This window comes from Ambystoma mexicanum, chromosome 2p (assembly GCF_040938575.1).
Source record: "Ambystoma mexicanum isolate Mex_15411 chromosome 2p, UKY_AmexF1_1, whole genome shotgun sequence".
Lineage (NCBI taxonomy): Eukaryota > Metazoa > Chordata > Amphibia > Caudata > Ambystomatidae > Ambystoma > Ambystoma mexicanum.
Window position 1 is genome coordinate 416,997,579 of NC_090923.1, and position 18,421 is coordinate 417,015,999.

At 46.1% G+C, this 18,421-nt stretch overlaps 1 protein-coding gene across 4 annotated transcripts in view; it reads right to left on the reverse strand.

Moving 5' to 3' along the window:
• The window catches only part of PXK (PX domain containing serine/threonine kinase like), a 917,751-nt gene that overhangs the window by 160,221 nt on the left and 739,109 nt on the right, over positions 1-18,421 (reverse strand). For all 4 annotated transcript variants that reach the window (XM_069643765.1, XM_069643764.1, XM_069643767.1 and 1 more), the window contains exon 12: positions 18,052-18,130. In XM_069643765.1, the coding sequence (XP_069499866.1) occupies positions 18,052-18,130 (79 nt within the window). The remainder of the gene's footprint in view (positions 1-18,051; positions 18,131-18,421) is intronic.

Below are 18,421 nucleotides of genomic sequence, written 5' to 3' on the forward strand. Positions count from 1 at the left end.
TTCCTCTCCCTCTTTAAGGGTGACTAGGTCCGAGTCATATCAGGATTTGGACTTGGCTTTAGGCTCCAGGCGGATCCTCATGATGGGGGCAAGAACATCGAGAGTGTCAGATATAACCGTGTCGAGCATGGAAAGGGCTGTGTCAGGGTGTAGGTCCGCCAAAGAGGAGGGTGTCGGGGTTGAGAAAGTGGTGGCGAAAGCCTCAACTGACACGCGCTTCATGGGTCGGATGACCGAGAAGATGGGTGGCAGTGATGGAGTTGCCTTGGCCTGAGGGGTAGAGAGGGTGAGCTGGGAGGAAAGGAGAAAGTGATCACTCCAGGAGAGAGGAGTGGTGAGAGGCATAGAAAGGGGAAAGTCTGAGATTTGTAAGTTTGTACGTGAAAGTGAAACTGTTTTTTCTTTTACCGAGGATTCCCAGCCTGACGACAGGGAATATTCATGAACATATGAATCCATGCCAGATCCCATGTTGGAGAAATGCATGATCCGGAAAAATCAGACGCATGGGACAGCTTTAAATATCTTCCTGTTGCATTGTTTCCAGGACCTGGCCTGGAGCAAAAAAACATGAGTCGATCTATGTGCCGTCTGTTGATCTCATGTCTGCTTTTGACTGAGTGGACAGGGGAAGCCCATAGGTCAAGTTGGCGGCATGGGGTCAATCGGATGGAATACTGAATATTCTCAAAGCTCCATGACTCATCCAATATTCAAAACTAAATATGAATGGGTCCCCAATTAGGAAAATCGATAATAAATTGGGCCTGAGGTAGGGGTGTGTATTGGCGCCCTGCCCTTTTAAACTGTTTATGGCAGACATCGAAGAATACCTCAGACCGGTGGCCTTTGTTCCCCCTAAACTTGGTTGTCTTATGCAGACAACTATCTATTGTTCGACTGTACATGGCTGGGACTCGATTGGGGGTTAAAGGCCTTCGCACAATATGCAAGCAAAAACGGTCTTGAAATAAATCCAAGGAAAACTAAAATCTTAGAATTGACCGACAAACGCAGTGCAATTAAAAGTAAATGAAGCGCCAATAAAACAAGTGGATAACCTGATTTATTTAGGTGTTCCAGAACTCAGTATGCCGACGAAGTATTGTTTGTGGGAGTGCTGTAAGAGCAAGGCCACTGCTCTTCTTATTGGTGAAGGTTAATAACAAGTTTGGGAAGTTCTCTTCCAGTTCAGCTGTGAAGTTCTATGAGGCAGAATAGGTGCCCAAATTACTATACGGAATCGAAGCCTTGCAGCCGCGGATCTGGGAGTAAGTAGAGGTGTTTGAAGGTCCTCTGTGGAGGCGACATTGAAATTACCTAATTGTATCCCTGCTAGGCTCATCAGATACAAACTGGGCCTGTTGCTGCAAGACAGAGTGAATTGGAAGTTGCTATATATATTTGCCAAATTTTGTAAACCGAAAGCCCTGTTGCTGTATGGGGACATGCAAACCTTAATCACTCAAGCTCAGAATGAGACGATAATGCAGTTTGTCACATTTTGTCAGGACCTATTAAGGGGTTTAGGCCTGAATGAAGAAGACCTGTTGGTCAGGCCCGGTCATGTCAAGCGTTTCATATGTCAAGCGGACTGGATTGTCACAATTGAGAAGCTGCATAAGTACACCTCTCTAGTCCACTTGCAAAAGGAGCACAACCAATGAGGCACAATAGCCACATATCTTCTGCGATGTCCCAATAGGCTTGTGAGAGGTAAATTGATGGGCTTTAGGTTTAACATCATGCTGACCAGGAATATTATGGCCCATTATGGATTTAAAGGAAGCCTCTTACTGTAGGCACTGTGGTACACAATCAGAAGTTGAGACATGGAATAATATGTTCCTACACTGCCCTGGTTTCCTATTCTTTGGAATGCTGCACTTGGGCCAGTTTGTGTATTGCACTAGTAAAGTTGATAACGATGTACAAACTGGGACAAATGTTAGTAAGCCTACAAAATTAAAAAATTGCAATGGCAGTCTGGGGCTTTATCATCAGTTTTAAGGTTGGAAATAATGTGACGTTAAAATGGATAGCAATTATTGTGTGGTCTTAAAACTGAGGATTGAATTATGTTCTAAGGTTGGAAATAATGTGATGTTAAAAGGGATAGGAATTACTTCGTGTTTTTAAAATTTGTGATTGAAATTAATGAAAATTAACTGAAGTGTCATACTAAAGCTTTTTTATTAACTTGCATTAACTTTGTTATTATGTTTGTAATTCTTGCTGTTTAGTTGTCATATTGTAAAGGTTGATTGTGTTCATTCAAAACTTCAACCAAACACAATAAAAAAAAGAATCAAACTCTCTTTCATAAATGCTCCAAAAACGATGGCGAGCCACATACGGTCCAATGACATCACCCAGCAACTGCCCTGAAATAGTTATGGGGAAGGTTCAAAGGTCAGATGCACATTCCTGAACTCATCTGCTGGAACCCAAAGCTGCAAAAGGCACATGTGGCTTATTAACTGCAATCTCCACAAATTCAAAATTTTAAAATTGTGTGCCCCTAGTCAGCGTGGTGGCAGTGGATTAATAATATCAACCATATCTTGTATGACATGATGGCTATTGGGATCATACAATTACAAACCAACAAGCATTTGGAAGTAAAATTATTGTCAGCTTGGTGAGGTGGCTCATTCCAACAAACATTTGGGTGTCATTGTCAGCTTGGTGAGGTGGCTTGGTGTGTATTAGCCATTTGGCCCGGGTGTACTGTGATGAATCTGACGCTGTCAAGACTCCATTTACAGAGGTAGCCTCTCCCCATGTGGCCAGGGGGCGGCAGCCACTACCAGATGCTGACCCTAGGGGCAGCTATATGGGGGGGGCTACATTTTTTTAATAGTTTTTTAATTACACTTAATACCCGGGTTAGGTTTCTAAGCGAGGATCCGGGGTTCAAATCTCCGTTGCTATGCCTGGCCTTGCTTCCAAGACCAGTATGTTGCCCCTGTGATATCCTGGGGAGAGGCAACCCTCAAGTGGATGACACGGCATAATCAGATGAGAGCATATACCCCCACTTTCCCTTTTAGGGAAGCCCCCTCCATATCTCAAGCCCTTATGGCTTATTGTTCTCTGCAAACCTCCACCAAATCTATAAAAGGCATTTTTCAATACTCCATGAGTAAGCTTCCAAGAACTGCATATCAATCCCACATGCATAGAAATACTGGGATGAGGAGACTGAACGTAGTAATGAAGATCAATGAGTCTGAGAAGCACATCACACACTCTAGTGTTTGAAAACCTGTGATAGGTGCTGGGACATTTAAATATCCCAACCGGCATAGAGAGCTGAGACGCTGCCTGGGAAAGCTTCGTCCTCTTGATGCAGACCAAGTGGCAAAGCAGACCGTGGAGCCAGTCTGCTCAGGGGGATGGTTTAGGAAGGAAGACTGCAGATGCAGGTTTGCCATGTCAGAGCTGTGACAGGAAGAAGAGGGAAGTCTCCTTGATGGCCATGGGAGCCAAGCAGCAGTACCAAACAATGAGAAAGGCTCCACAGCAAGACGGGAGCCATGAGGGACGTGGGAGCAGCTGAGCAAAGTCAACAAGCCTGTGAAAGGGAAGAGGGACCCTGGAATGCTGTAACCCGTTTACTGTGGAAGAGCTGAAGAACACCAAGGAAAGCTGGTGAGTCCCGAGAAGGGAAACTGGGCGCGCCGGAAACGTTATCAAAATAAATGATAAAGTGAATGCAAGGCATAGTCAAGTTTGCAAGTGTGTACAGTGAATCACATGAGGATAGCCCTGACAGGAGAATATACCAGGTGTGAGGCAGGTATGGTATCACAAGTAGGGAGACAGACCCAAAGGTACATGGCAGCGTCGCCGCAGCTGAACACAGTGTGGCAAGACAGCTGGTGCTGTGCTCTCCGAGTTTCGAAGTTGGATCCCACAGTGCCCGGCGGAGCAGAGGCCCCCGCGGTATTGGAGCTTGGGGAGACCGGATGAAGCAAGAAGTGCCGGCCCCTGTGGAGACCCGGATCGCCGGGTGGGCAGTGTCAAAACCAGCTCGGGACAGCCGCAGAGAGGTCTAAACACGGCTGGCACCTGGAGGTGGTCTAACTGGCTGTGCTGCGACCTGGTGCACCAGAGAGGAGCATAGGGAGGTCTGCGGTGGGGGCCTCTTCGAACGCTGGGGGCTTAATCGGAGGGTCAGAGTGCCCCGAGGGTTGTGCCCAGCTGGGCTCCTCGGCGGCATCTATCAGAAACAAGTAGAAGCACATCCAGCCCTGGAATGAGTGCGTGCACAGACCCCTTATACAGTGCGACATCCAAGGCAGCTGAGCAGTTGCAGCTTGCTAACATAGGTCAGAGAAAAGGGAAATCTGAGCGCCTGGGCCTGGAGACCGAAGGAGGTGACACTGGGGGCAGAGACATTTACATGGAACTAGGGCCCCCATGCAACTAGCCAGGTGAAGGAGAGAGGCCAATGAGCCGCCGGTACAAGGTCCTGGCACTGATGGACCCCGTTACCTATAATGAGGCAGAACAAAGCAGCTCACTCCGGGATATATGCAGAACTCCAGAGGGTACACAGAAGGTAGCCTGTGCCGGTACGGGTCCGGAGAAGGTGTTAAAGACATCACTGTAGGTCAAATAGCCGGGAGGCCCTGTCGGGTCCCGGTGCAGAAGTGTGTGGAACCAGCGAACACACCCAACCACCAGTGACTGGGAGAATCACAGCGCAAGCCTGTGGAATAACACCGAGCTAGACCTGGTATGTGGGAGGACATAGCCCATTCCAGGAGCAGAGCGGGCAGTCGGCACATACCCCCAACACAGCCAAGGTGGGCCCCAAATGCCAGGAACAGCCAGACATTACGCAGGCCTTCAAACGAGAAGTTGCAGTGCTGGCACACACTTAGTTGGTGCAGCACAATGTCTAACAAAACTGTAAGACCGAGAAGAAAGCAGCCCACGCTAGATGACTATGCGAAGACATCGCCAGGGGCAGAAGGGGCCAGACGTAAAGACAAACCTACCACCGGGACTGCAGAGGCTCCGGGCACAATCCAGGAGGTGCTAGCTGCGATTGTGGACCTGAAAGTTGCCTTGGAGACTAAACTGGGGCTGGCCATGAACAAACTGAAGGTGGCACTGGACGTTAAGGTCGGGGCGGACCAGGAAGAGGTAAACCTACTTAGACAAGACGTGAGAACACTGGCGGAGCGCACCGGGGACTTGGAAAAGGAGATGGCCCCGAACACGGCGGATTGCGCCGCCCACAAATTGGAACTTCATGCCCTTGTGCAGCGGGTGGGCAACCTAGAGAGCAGAGCGGAAGAAGCAGAAGGGCGCGCCAGACGTAAGATCCGCATCATTGGATTGCCAGAAGGAACTGAAGGGCCCAATCCCACGGAATACGTATAAACTATGTTGCTGCAGGAAATAACTGGAGGGGCATTGACTCAGGGATTTGCTGCCGAAAGGGCACACAGGGCTCTGACGAGGAAGCCGCCTCCTGGGACCCCTCCCAGTACATTGATCGGGTAGATCATGAATTATCGGGATCGAGAAAAAATACTCAAATTCTTCCGGAGGAACGATCGAAAGGGGACCAGCGAAAATAACCACGTACCCAGACTACACCTTGCAGGTGCAGCGCAGCAGAATGAACTTCGGAGTGGTGAAAAGAAGATTGCGGGAAACGGGCCAGGTATATGCTGCTCTACCCGGCCAAGCTCAAGGTGTTCCATAAGAACAAAACTTTGTTTTCTGAAACCCCAGAGGATGCCATGGGGTGGCTGGATATGCAGAGCTGCCACCAAGAATCGGGTATCCAGGCGGGAGCTGAAAATGATAAGTGACATGTGGCCGAGGCACCCAGGGTGACATAGCGCGAGACACTGGGACTAGAATATAGCATTGGATAATGGCTTACAGGGAATGTGCTGTCTGGGAAGTACTTGCTTGCAAGATCCGTTTAAACTTAATAATCCTAATCATATAAGCGGGAGCTCCCGGTAGACAACCCTTGAACCCCTATAGCATTAAGCTTAGTTAGGTCACTGGTAGTCCGGTGACACCCTGCAGAGACCTAGCCCTCGGTGTTCCGAGGAGGGACCAGATGCGGGTGGGCCTGAGATCCAGGGATGGAGCTGGGCATTTGTTGGGGCTGGGCAGGGAGGGGGGAGGGAGAGAGTTGTGTGCAGTGGGGTGTGATTGGGGAACGGAGGGAAGGGGAAGTTGTTGGGGTTGGGAAGGAAATGAGCTAGACTCCGGAATGACACGGGAATCAGAGAGGAGAGACAGGTCACCAAATCAATGGCGTCGGGTAACCTTAGAGTTGTGACTTGGAACGTGCGGGGCCTCAATAGTTACCTAAAACATAATAAAGTAATGATGTATTTGAAGAGGTTGAGGATTGACATAACTTTATTACAGGAAACCCACCTCACCAAAGAGAAACTGGAGGTGGTTAGGAGAAAATGGAAGGGTAGTGTCACGGGATCCACATACTCAGCATATGCAAGAGGGGTATTCATATGGGTGGCACCGCATGTGCCGTTTCAGCTGCTCCGGTCGACGACAGACCCAGACGGCAGAATGGTGGTGGCGGAGGGACTCCTGGAGAATCAAGAAGTGAACATTATAAATGTATATGTCCCTAACCATGATAGTGCAGCTTACTTTAGGTCTCTATATAGTAAAATTAGCCCCCTGTTAGGCTGCGCAATATTGTGGGGAGGCGATTTTAATTGCACCCTAAACCCTGAGATAGATAGGTCAGACAGTAAGCTAGGAAATCCAACTCCAGCAGCCAAATCGTTGGGGGCACTGTTGACTGACCTCAAACTGGAGGATGTGTGGAGACGGTTGCACCCAATGGATAGGCAATACTCGCATTACGCAGCGCCGCATGACTTGCATACCAGGCTATATTACGTGTTTGCTGCCGCTGAGATAGCAGGAGAAATGTTGGGCGCAGAATATAAAGCCAGGGTGCTCTCGGACCATTCAACTTTGGTCTTGGAGTGGCGGCACCATCCCCCCAGGGCGCCTATCCCGACGTGGAGGCTCAGAGCTGTGGCCCTGATGGACCCAGGATTCAGAGAAGACCTAAGGGAGGCTATCACGGAATATTTTGATATTAATACCGGCAGCGTGCAATCAATGGGAACAGTATGGGAGGCATTCAAGATGGTGGTGCGGGGGGTAGCCATATCAAAATCCAAGGGGCTCCAAGGGGGTATATAAAGAGAGTTGCAGGAAACGGAGAGAGAATTAGAGGACTTGATGCGAGGGGGGGGGGGGCACCCGGGAAGAAGGTGCAAAGATGAGGGAGTTGCAAAAGGCTAGCAGCAAGCTCTGGGATAGACTATGGAAGCTGAATTACAAGAAATATGTAGAAAGACAACATGCGGGAGGAGACAAGCCGGGCAGATTGCTGGCCTGGTTGTACAAAAATGAAACACCCCGACCGGTGATTAGAGTAGTCAGGGACGCGGAAGGCCAGATCTGCAATACCCAGGAAGGTGTAAACGAAGAGTTCCTCAGATATTATAAACGCTTTTATGAGGACACAGGTGGAGACATGGGTCAAGAAATGCTGGAAACACTAGAGGATATAGGGCTGCCCACCTTAGACGTCTTGGAACAAGCAGACTTAGAGGCCCCAATCACCTCAGACGAACTGGAGACAGTGATCCAGCACCTGACCACGTGTAAAGCGCCTGGGTCGGATGGGTTACCCAGCGAATTCTATAAAACGTACAAGCAGGAGTCACTCCAGCCGCTGCTGGCCATGTGCATGGAGGCTTACAAACCGGGGGAGTTGCCAGAATCCCTTCGAGAAGCGGTGATCATCCCGCTCTTGAAACCGGGCAAGCCGAACGAGGACTGTGGGTCCTACGGGCCCCTATTGATGCTCAATCAAGGTAGCAAAATACTCACAGCGGTGCTTGCCAACAGGCTTAAGCGAGTAATTGGCAGATTGATACACCCGGACCAAACAGGCTATGTCCCCGGCAGAAACATCACGGACAATCACAGGAGGCTACATCATATTGATCAAACAGAGGCAGATCCGGGTGAGTTGGCCATTGTGTGGCTGGACGCGGTCAAAGCCTTCGACTCAGTGAGGTGGCCATGGTTGATGGCGACCTTGAAAGGGTACGGGATAGGGCCGGGGTACATTAGATGGGTCAAGATGTTATACAGCTCCCTGATTGCAAGGATCAAAACCGGCACCATTATCTCAGATAAATGGCGACTCAGCAGGGGGACCAGACAGGGATGCCCCTGGTCGCCCATGTTATATATCCTTGCGTTGGAGCCGTTGGCAATTTGCCTTAGGCAACAATATGGCGAGGTGGGGATTCGTACGGCAGGAAGCACACACTTGATATCACTGTATGCCGATGACATGCTTCTCTACCTGCGTTTCCCAGAAGAGAACCTGCAATATGTGTTGGAGGTGATGGAACGAGGAAGTCCAGCGTGTTCCCCTTGGGGAGATACAAGGGTATTCCACTAGAAAGACTGCCCATTCTGCAGATACCTTGGCAGACCGAGATGTTTCGATACCAAGGCATAAACATATACCACAAGATAGAGGTAGAGCACAAATACAACACGGAGAAAGCTGTCGAAGGTATCAAAAATAGCATGATATTTTGGTCCAGATTGCACCTCGCCATGATGGGAAGATCAGCTTTGCTTAAGATGGTGGTTTTGCCCAGACTGCTAAACTTTTTTGTAAATGTCCCATACTTAATACCCAAACGTTTGTCAGACTTCAGGGCCTGTGCCGGGGCTTCATATGGCATAATTCTAGGAACAGGGTGGCACTCTGGAAATTACAAAACCCGTGTGACAAGGGGGGTATAAACCTGCCGAACTCTGAATTGTATTACTTGGCGGGTCAGCTACTAATGTAGCCAGGTGGTTGTCTGAAGACAAATCAGTGGAAGCCAGGCTTTTGCAGTGTGATTCTGCCCCATACTTCCTAAAAGAGACAGTGTGGCTGCACAAAACGAAAGTGTCGGAGATGGGGAGACTGCTGGTGCTGGGCTGGGAGGTCTGGCATAGAGCATGGCGAAATGTGGGTGACCCGGACCCGCTCTCTCAGCAGGTCCCGTTGGTGGTGTTATGTGGGGGAGATTCACAATTGATTAAAGAGGTCCGCAGATAATGGGAACCGGTGGGCCTGGCCACCCTCGGAGATATATGGCAGGAGGGGGAGGCATTAGAATTTCAGAGAATAATGGAAGAGACCGGGTGCATAAAGGCCAATATATTACTTACTCCAGGATCTACTTGCAGAAGAACCTGACGCCACCATCGAAATGATGTACAATGTCTCGGAGGGTGACCATGAAATATCTCGGATATATGAGCTACTGAGCACGAAGGCGGGGAAGGAGCTGCTTCAAATGAGGCAGGACTGGGAGGAGGAGGTGGTGGAACCCATGACGGATGGACAATGGGGAAGAGCCCAAAGGTACCACAAGAAGGTGTCCCGGAATGCGAGACTCCAGCAGATCCAACTATATGTCACCCACAGAGCATACTTGACCCCCGGCAGAATAGCCAGGTTTGGGGGCTCAGCTATACAAAAATGCCCCAGGTGCGGGGAGGAGGAGGCTGGGCTGCTGCATATGTTCTGGGCTTGCCCGGAAGTGAAAAGATTCTGGGTAGAACTGAAAACACGAATGGCCAGCAGTGGGGTGGTGCTTGACGTGGGGTCTGCTTGGGCATGTATGCTTGGGAGCTTCCCTAGGCCACGTAATCTAAAGCATATTAGCAAGATGAAGGACTTGGCCTATATCTTGGCCAAGGGCAGAATCGCAATGGGCTGGAAGGCGGCCCACTGGCCTAGAGCAGAGGTGTGGTGGGCAGACCTCCTGAAATGGGCTGAAGCAGAAACCGCGGCCTGGTATGAAGCTGTCACTAGAGGTGGGGAGAAGGAGGTGGGTCCCCTGATAGCCTGGAGGCAATTGGTGACTTCGATGGTAAACCGTCACCAGGCCGAATACGAAACAGAAGACTTTGATGAGGTGATGATAATCGAGACACCTGAAGATGCTCAAGTGGATGGCGCGGATATGATGGCTCGAGTTATTGGGGATGGAGGGGGGAGGACAGAAGAGAGCATTTTATAAAGTAATGTCTTTAATATTGATCACGAATGTTCTAAATGTTTGTAATGTTTGGAGTGTTGTTTGTTTAAAATAATAAAAATTGTTTAAAAAAAAAAACCTAAGTGTGGGAAAAATGTATGAAAATAAAGAGTGTATCAAAAGAATGTCAGAATGGCAATGAAAGTGGCTTAGAACTCCCTTCCCAAAGTTCAGTTCACTGGGGTTCTTACTAAGTTCCTTCAAGGTGGGTAATATGCACAGTTCAAAGATTTCCCATTAATCTGTTTGGCTTCCCTCGCTTATTCCAAAGTCTGTTCAACATGCATCACCGTTCTCTTCAAAGGATTCTTTCGGGCTTCCCTCACCTGGCTTCACAATTCTCAAACAAACAGGTATTCGCAAAGTTCCTTCTTAGTTCATTTCCTTCAAACACTTAAACATGGCTGAAACACTTTCCACACAAATGACTCTGCTTCATAGAGCTCGGGAAGAACTCCCTTCCCCAACCTTTGTACTTCACTTTCTTAATCTGTCAGAGACTTTTGCAACTGCCTAGTATTCTCACCCCTATGCGTGACCACTCTGACAACAGGGTTGATTTCTCAATTTCCGTGCCTCTTGTACTTGGTTTTACAGAACAAGGATTTCAGCCACTGTGCTCCTTATTTCACAAAAGCATCTGGTTCATTACGACGGGTCCACTGCAACTTGCTCCTCGTTTCACAAAAATATCAATTCACTTTCACATTAGCCTTTCGGGATATCTGCACACTCTCCTTCCCTCGTGCCCTTTCCTTCAATTGCTTTCAACACATTTTGCTTTCATTATTCACTGATCTGTTATCTTTTAAGAAGCGTTTAACAATGTGCCTTCTCAAATGGCACTGCCCTGTTACTATGTTTCTCATCGGCTCCCTCGCCGGCTATATACATTCAAGCTTTCAATTCAATGTCTTTATCCCTCAACATGTAGCCTTGCATGTAACACTGTAGCTTCCCACAATCATGTGTATCACAAACTGGGCTTTCCCTTTCTTTGAACTCACCGGCTGTGATTGCTTTCGCACGTCCTGTGTTCTGCTCGTCGAGGTCAGGGTCTTGCCCACCAGCCCCTCAGACACTCCCTGGCAGCCTCACGGCCCAGGGGAGGAAACAAGCAGTTTGCTGGCGCATGGAGGAAAGGGATTAGCCGGCCCCTCAGCTCCCTTCTCTGAACTCTACGGCTTCTTGGAAACCACGCTCCCTCGCCATGCTCTCTCCTGCTTCAACTCGCAGCCTGTCAGCGTCTCGGCATCCCGTTCTCCCTTGCCTGGTTCTCTGCAACTCTCTCTTAGCTGGCCTCTGTCTCGCCATCCAGCTTGCCTTCCCACTGGGCCAGTCTCACTCTCCGTGTCTTTCTGTGCTCCACCTTTTAGTTTGGATAGTGGTCCATGTGTTTCAGGTGTGTGTGATTGTGATTGAGTGCCTGATCTTGTCTGACCTTATTAGTGGGACAAGGCCAGTGCATGTTACTAGTGGTTATCTTCCTAGACTCAGCCTTCCTCTTCCTCATCCTCATCTCAGTACTTGGGCTGATAAGGAAACGAGTAGAGTTCTGGGAGTTGTAGTATCCCATAAAGGTAGCAGGAATATGGGGGACCATGCCTCACATTCCGGTGTCTCCTCCCCACTTCCTGAGGACCCCTACCCAGGTGATCCTTCCTCACTTGTGCACCCCCAGGGTCTGGATCCAACAGCGGTGGCCCTTCCCTTGCCACCTAAATAAGGGATCCCTGGGGACTGAGTCGTGACACACCTTCAGGTTTTTCACATGGGAAAATTAATGTTTGCAAGTGTGTAAAGTCAATCACATGAGAAAAGCCCTTGCAGGAGAGTATACCAGGCAAATTCAAGTTTTCAAATGAGTAAAGAAGCCACATGAGAAAGTCCTGGTAAGGGAGTACACCAGGCAAAGCCAAGTCTAAGTTGTTTTGTTGATCAGAGAACTCCCCCCCCCCACTCTGCCCCTCACCCCGGAAGACTCATACCCTTAGGAGTTTCCCTTAGACGCCCTGTTTAATGCCAAAAGCTCTGGCTCAATACTGTTGGGCCTGAGAGACAGGAAAATAAGGTATTTGAAGGGGACCAATCCTCCTATACAGAGTTAAAGGACCTTTGCGACTTTTAAGCCCACCTTATCTACCTTTTTAAAGACCTCTTTATGAATGACATTTTGCTTCTAAAATATTGCCGGAGCACCATTGTCTACAAACCCAGGGTGGCCCTTTAGAAAGTCCACTGTTGCTGTGTTTACCCGTACAGGGGTGGGCCAGTAGTGTTTTTATTAGTTGAATGCATTTAAAGATCCTATTTTTGTAGATCCTTGATTGGATATTCTTTCATTGTGTTACCTGTGCTAGTATTGTATGGGTTGCATCTGTGCCAGCTCACACCCCTCCCGAAGAACATAGCCTGCCCGCGATGCCAAAAGAGATGAAGGAGCTGTGCCTGTTTCACCTTTATTAATGGGATCCTTGCTGTGTTTGTGTAAAGCTCAGTAGGCGTTTTAGCCACTACTCACCCCTTTGTGCTTTCAGAGCAGAAGTCATTTTGCCAAAAGGCAGAACGTTTGCTGAGAAATCTTTCTCTCATGTTGATTTCCTAATATCCTTGTTCTGAAATACAGTTAATAAGAGACATTCTTCTACCTCTTGGGGGTTTTTCAAGCTAGGAAGCCTCTGTAGATAAGTGACCAAAGCAATAAAGACAAAGTGTGGAAAAGTGTCTGTCAGCAGTGGAGACCAGACTGCATGGATTGCTATTTAATTGATGTGAGCATTGCTGAGTGGACACACAAAGGAGGGGCTTCTGCGAATGTGATAATACCAGCTTTCACACACAAAGCCCGTGCAAAGTGTGTAAAAGTGTTAGTCGGCAGTGTAGGGCAGACTGCATACAATACTATTTAATTGATGCAAGAGTTGCTGAGCACAGGAAGAAGGTGCTTCTGTGTAACGTAACGTAACGTAATGTGATATAACTCGCGTTTGCATGTGAAATGTGGAAAAGTGTTTGTCGGCAGTCTGTGGGCTGAGAGCTGAAGACTGCACTGTGTGGCATCTATTTCTTGTACTGATTTCGCCCAAACTTAACTTCATCCTTCTCCGACTGCTGCAACATGCTGCCAAGGAATTGCTGCATACACTGGTAAGAGACCGATAAAGCTTACATACTTATTACTGTAGATTGTGAGTGGGGAAGATCTGGCCCTTATGGCTTACAATCTACACAGTCGTACGAAGGAAATTTCCCCCCTGAAGAGAAGGAGGCGCAGTGATAGTACCCATTTAACTCGCAGCTCAAAAATGAAAAGAACATCTTTTTTTGTAATAGCAGAAGCAAAAAGAGGGGAAGGAGCTGAAGCGGAACAGAAAGAGGGTCACACAAATTCCTCAAGCGATCCAATAACTGATAACAATTAATTATTGGATCTATGCCTCAGTCTTCATAATGGCAGCAGCAAGAATGATGAACAAGAAACTAAACCCCCCACCCCCACAAACTGTCTGGACATGGCACCCGGTAATACACAATTGTCTTTCAGCAACTTAAGCTGCAGGCCCCCTCAAAACTCTCCTGTCTTACCCAGCTCGCAAATATCTTCTGCTATATAAGATGAAGCGGGTGAATGCCACTGTTTTAAACATAATGTTTCACTACTTGCTGAACTACATAGGTTATCGGTGGTGTACCAGAGTATACAGAAACCAATATATGATATGAGCCAGCATAGGCCTGCTCAAAAAATAAATTGTGGATACCTTGTCAATGCCTAAACAAGAAGGATCTACTTCTAAGCAGGCTCAGATAGCATGGGATATGCACAAACTCCCTCCGGAAGCCACCAGCCCTAAAGATAATGGATTGAGGGACGTTAACTTAAGTGTGGCTTATTTGTCCACACATAACGATCAGTTCTGCCTAGAGGTTATAGTTCTACCTCAACCAATAGCATCTCCTCAGACATTAGCAGAAAGCCCCACGAATTCAGTGAGACCACAGAAAAAGAAGGCTTGTTTAAACAAGAAACAAAAGACAGGCAAACAAACAGTTAAAACATCAAGCAGATGCTGAACAACTAGACTGTCTCTTAACAGTTATTGCGGAAAATACATCTGCCCCTTCTCCCCTCAGGCTTGAAAAGGGGAATAGGAGGTCAAAAATACAGAGGCCAAAAGAGAAGGAATAACCTGGCTTATCCAGAAAAAAAAAGCTCCCCAAGTTACAAACGGTCCCAAATCAATGTTAATGGAAGTGAGTCTAGGATTGGCTTGTAAATTACCATCACCAGAGCAAGATGAGATGCAAGATGTGTACTTACCGTATTTAGTGTGTGAAACACATGATGAAATCCCATCTATGGCCCCCCTCAAAGCTCGACAAAAGTGTTGAAACAGAGGAGGAATCCACTGCCAATCAACACAAGTGGCGTGGTTCATATTGACCTCAAAGGAGACTTTTTTTAAGATGGGTATGACTTAACCATGGGGTCAGTGGACCTTTGCGAGAACATACAGTCATACAGAACTAAGAATACCCAGTACAGAGACAGGAAGACAAGAGAAGAACCAGAAATACCACTTGGGCACAATCTACACAAGTGTACTGATTGGTCTTGGCCACCCACCATTCTTAACCAGAAAAGGCCTGGTTCCTAGATTGAATTAAAAAAACCTATTCTAATGGCCACCTGGAACACAAGAGACTTTGGCCATCTAGCATGATCCTCTACTTCCTAGCTGTTTCACAACATGGATATTTTTTGTTTGTAGGAAACATGGCTGAGAAAGAAATTCCAGCTGGATGGCTATAGTCCAGTGATAAATGCTGCCAGGAAAGGGTCAACAGGACACCAGAAGTGGGGTCTTATCTCAAGAATTAGGAACACTTAACTATACTCAAATCAGAATGCCTAACAACACTCCTAACATTGTCCTTGTGGTTGCACAAATAAACAAAGGCAAAAAAGCTTTGGTAATTAATGTTTATAAACCACCTCGAGGTACACACCTAGAGGAAAGATCGTCATACATAAACATGAAGACCGCCATGTTGGTGATCTTAGGCGGTGACTTCCATGTTCATTGCTCCTTCCCCTATGATAATAGTATTACAAACAATTGCGAGAGCAAATACCGGATGCCAAGTTCCAAGTAAATATAGGTGACAAGGAAGGGCACATTTTACTGCAACATATGGCTGTGGAAATGGTGATGGTCAATGGGTGAGCAGCGGGTTTCCCCACTTGGCATATGGGGAACCATTTTGGACTATATATTTATATATCTATTAAGCTGCACAACACTCATAACAGTGATCATGATGTCATAAATCTGAAAATTGACATCATGAAAGAGAGCCCGAGTCTCTGCATGAAAAGCTCACAAATTGTAAGTAGGCAAGGTAATTGCCTTTATTGGTACAGATAAAACATCAGGACCTTGAATTTGAATCTGAGAGAATGCTGTAAAAGAGAACATTCTCTGAGACCTCGAACACAAGTAGAATATGATGGATGGATAATAATGTTTTTGAACAAATGGGAAAAGGACTGCCCGGGTGGGAAACCTAAAGTAGTCCATGAAACCTATGATAGCTAGATTGCAGATAAAGTGCCAGCTCCAAAGATGCATACGCAATATACCTAGAGTGCTGGGAATATATCCTGCGGAAGGTCATGCAGAAATAAAATTAAAAAAAATAGGTTAAAAAACTGGCTCAAGAGACATCAGATGTCAGTCAGTAATAAAAAATGTCAACGCATACTAAAGATACTAGCATCCAAAGATACAAAAACATTTTGGGCACTAGTAAATAGTGAGATTGTAAAATAAAGTGCACCCATAATTTATAACGTCACTAAAGATAAGCGGGTAACGTATGTCAAGGAAACATATTATACCTTGCAAGAACAGCAGTATAAGAACCCTTTGTATCACTTTGACATCTGTGATCACGAGGAAGATACTGGATGTGACCAGCAAGGTCTTCGCCACAAAAATACTCGGAGCTCTCCAAAAGTGGGTCAAAGAAGCAAATATACTACTAATGCCCTATTTGGGATTCCAAAGATATTCCTCGACCACCAATAATATCTTAGTGTTGGGAGCATTATATGCAGTATTTATCAACTACAGCTCTGCGTGGAAACTGGGAAATAAGGATATATATAAAGGGGTACTCAATCTGCTTTGCAACTGCATTCTGATACTTCAGTAAGAGTCTGGCTAGATGGCGCTGGTCAACGTACTGAATTAATAACAGTAAATGGGAGTCTAAAGCAGGGGTGCGTGTTATAGCCCCTGCTTGTCATCCTATCTAATACTTCAAATTTCCCCCCCAAATTGGGTGGAGAACATCTATGTTTGTTAACCTACGTGGATGACAGTTATTATAGATCAAACTAGGTTCGGCCTCCTCAGGGCAATGAATGCTTTAAGCTATTCGGAGGACAGCAACTTTAGTTTGAGCTATAAGAAAATTCAAACTAAGTACTTTGGAACCAAGCAGCGCCCGCTAAAGGATGGTCTGTATGTGGACAATAAGACAATAGAAACAGTGCAGACTTATACATATTTGGCTTCCAAAATAACAAGTAAAGCATCAGAGAGTCAATTTAAAGTCGATATTGAATTAAAAACAAACAGGAAACTTGGATCCATCATGAGGTTTGTTCGGACAAATAATGGATATAGTATTTATGGTTTGATCACTGTATACAGAGTATAGTTCCCACGATTTTATACGTCCTGGAAACCTGTAATATGAAAAGCCTAAAGTGGCTAAATAAACTGGAGGGGGTGACATTTCGTCGTATTCTTGGATTTCCCAACTGTTTACCAGCATGCACAATAGAGCTGGGAAGAACTTCATTAACAACTATGCTTAGTATTAGAAAGATAATCTTCTGGCTCAAAATCAACAAATTTACTATTAGGCCAAGAGATGGGGATAACAAATGAAAGGTGCTTCGAGACGCCTGCCTGTCTTTTACAAAGACCATTGAATGGCCCATCAACTGGACTTTAGAATTCCACAAACTAGTTGCCACATTACGCTTAAAGGCCTTTGAATGGGACTTTTGATTTAACATTGATCTTTTTAAGGGCGACTGTACACAAGAGCATAGAGCAAGCTTATATCCCTGGCTCGCCCCAACCGTACCTACTCAAGTTTCCGGATGTCAGAATGAGGAGACTTTATGTATGCCAGATTTAATGTATTACTTTGTCTGGTAGTATCCGGCCCTCGTTTGAACATCCCGAGGAATGAAAGAAGCTACCAAGAGGAAGACACAGCTGAAACTCTAAAGCACTTACTCACAAAATGTTCCACATTAGATAAAAAGCGGTGAAGACTCATGGGTCATTTGGTGCATGATTCTGATGCATTTGTCACTGCACTATATGCCAGCAATAATACATGGATGAGAAGTAGCTCTGTCTGAACTAGAGCAAGCTAAGGATAATTTAGGTGACAATACATAATCAGACTTGAATCAGATAGAGAAAAAGGTCGGCCAAGGGAATATGCCCGGTCACACTACAAGACTAATAAAATGACTTGTATGTCTTGGTTATGAATAATTTTTAAGAAGGTAAACTAGGAATTTTGTTATTGAGCAATGTAAGACTGACTTAAGTTGAATTGTTTTAATTCATTGCTAAATTAACTCTCTTTTAAACAAATGTTGTGAAAAGCAAGCTTGTGCTGTAACATTACAACAAATAAATACAAAATAAAATTCAAATAAAGACAATGAAAACTATTCTTTCAAGTACTGAAATATTTGAAACTAGAACAGCTGCTTAAGCCTCGAGAAATGGAGTACTCGTCAAGGCATTATGCATGGAATAGTTACTGCTGTCATTTGGAGGAACATATACAGGAAAATGTGACTTACGGTGTCTGCAAGAGCTTGGAGACTGTTGGCATGCCAGTTTTACTAGCTTCAATGGACAGTATTGATTCCAGCACAGCCACTAGAAAAAACAAATGGACATCACTTTCAAAATGGTGTATATTCGAAGAATGTCTCTTTTGTTATAGAAAAAGCATGTAAGCTCATAAGATGAAATACTTTCGGAGTGTTATTTTATTCGGAAATCTCCAAATGCCACTGCAGCTTAAATTAGTGGATCCAAACAATCAGTATATGCTCATATCTCTATGAACATTGCCTTATTTATTTCAAACTGGATTGAAACAATGAATGCCTGATATGTCTCAATAACGCAAACTGAAAATTGCAAACAAAAATGTATGCCATAGAA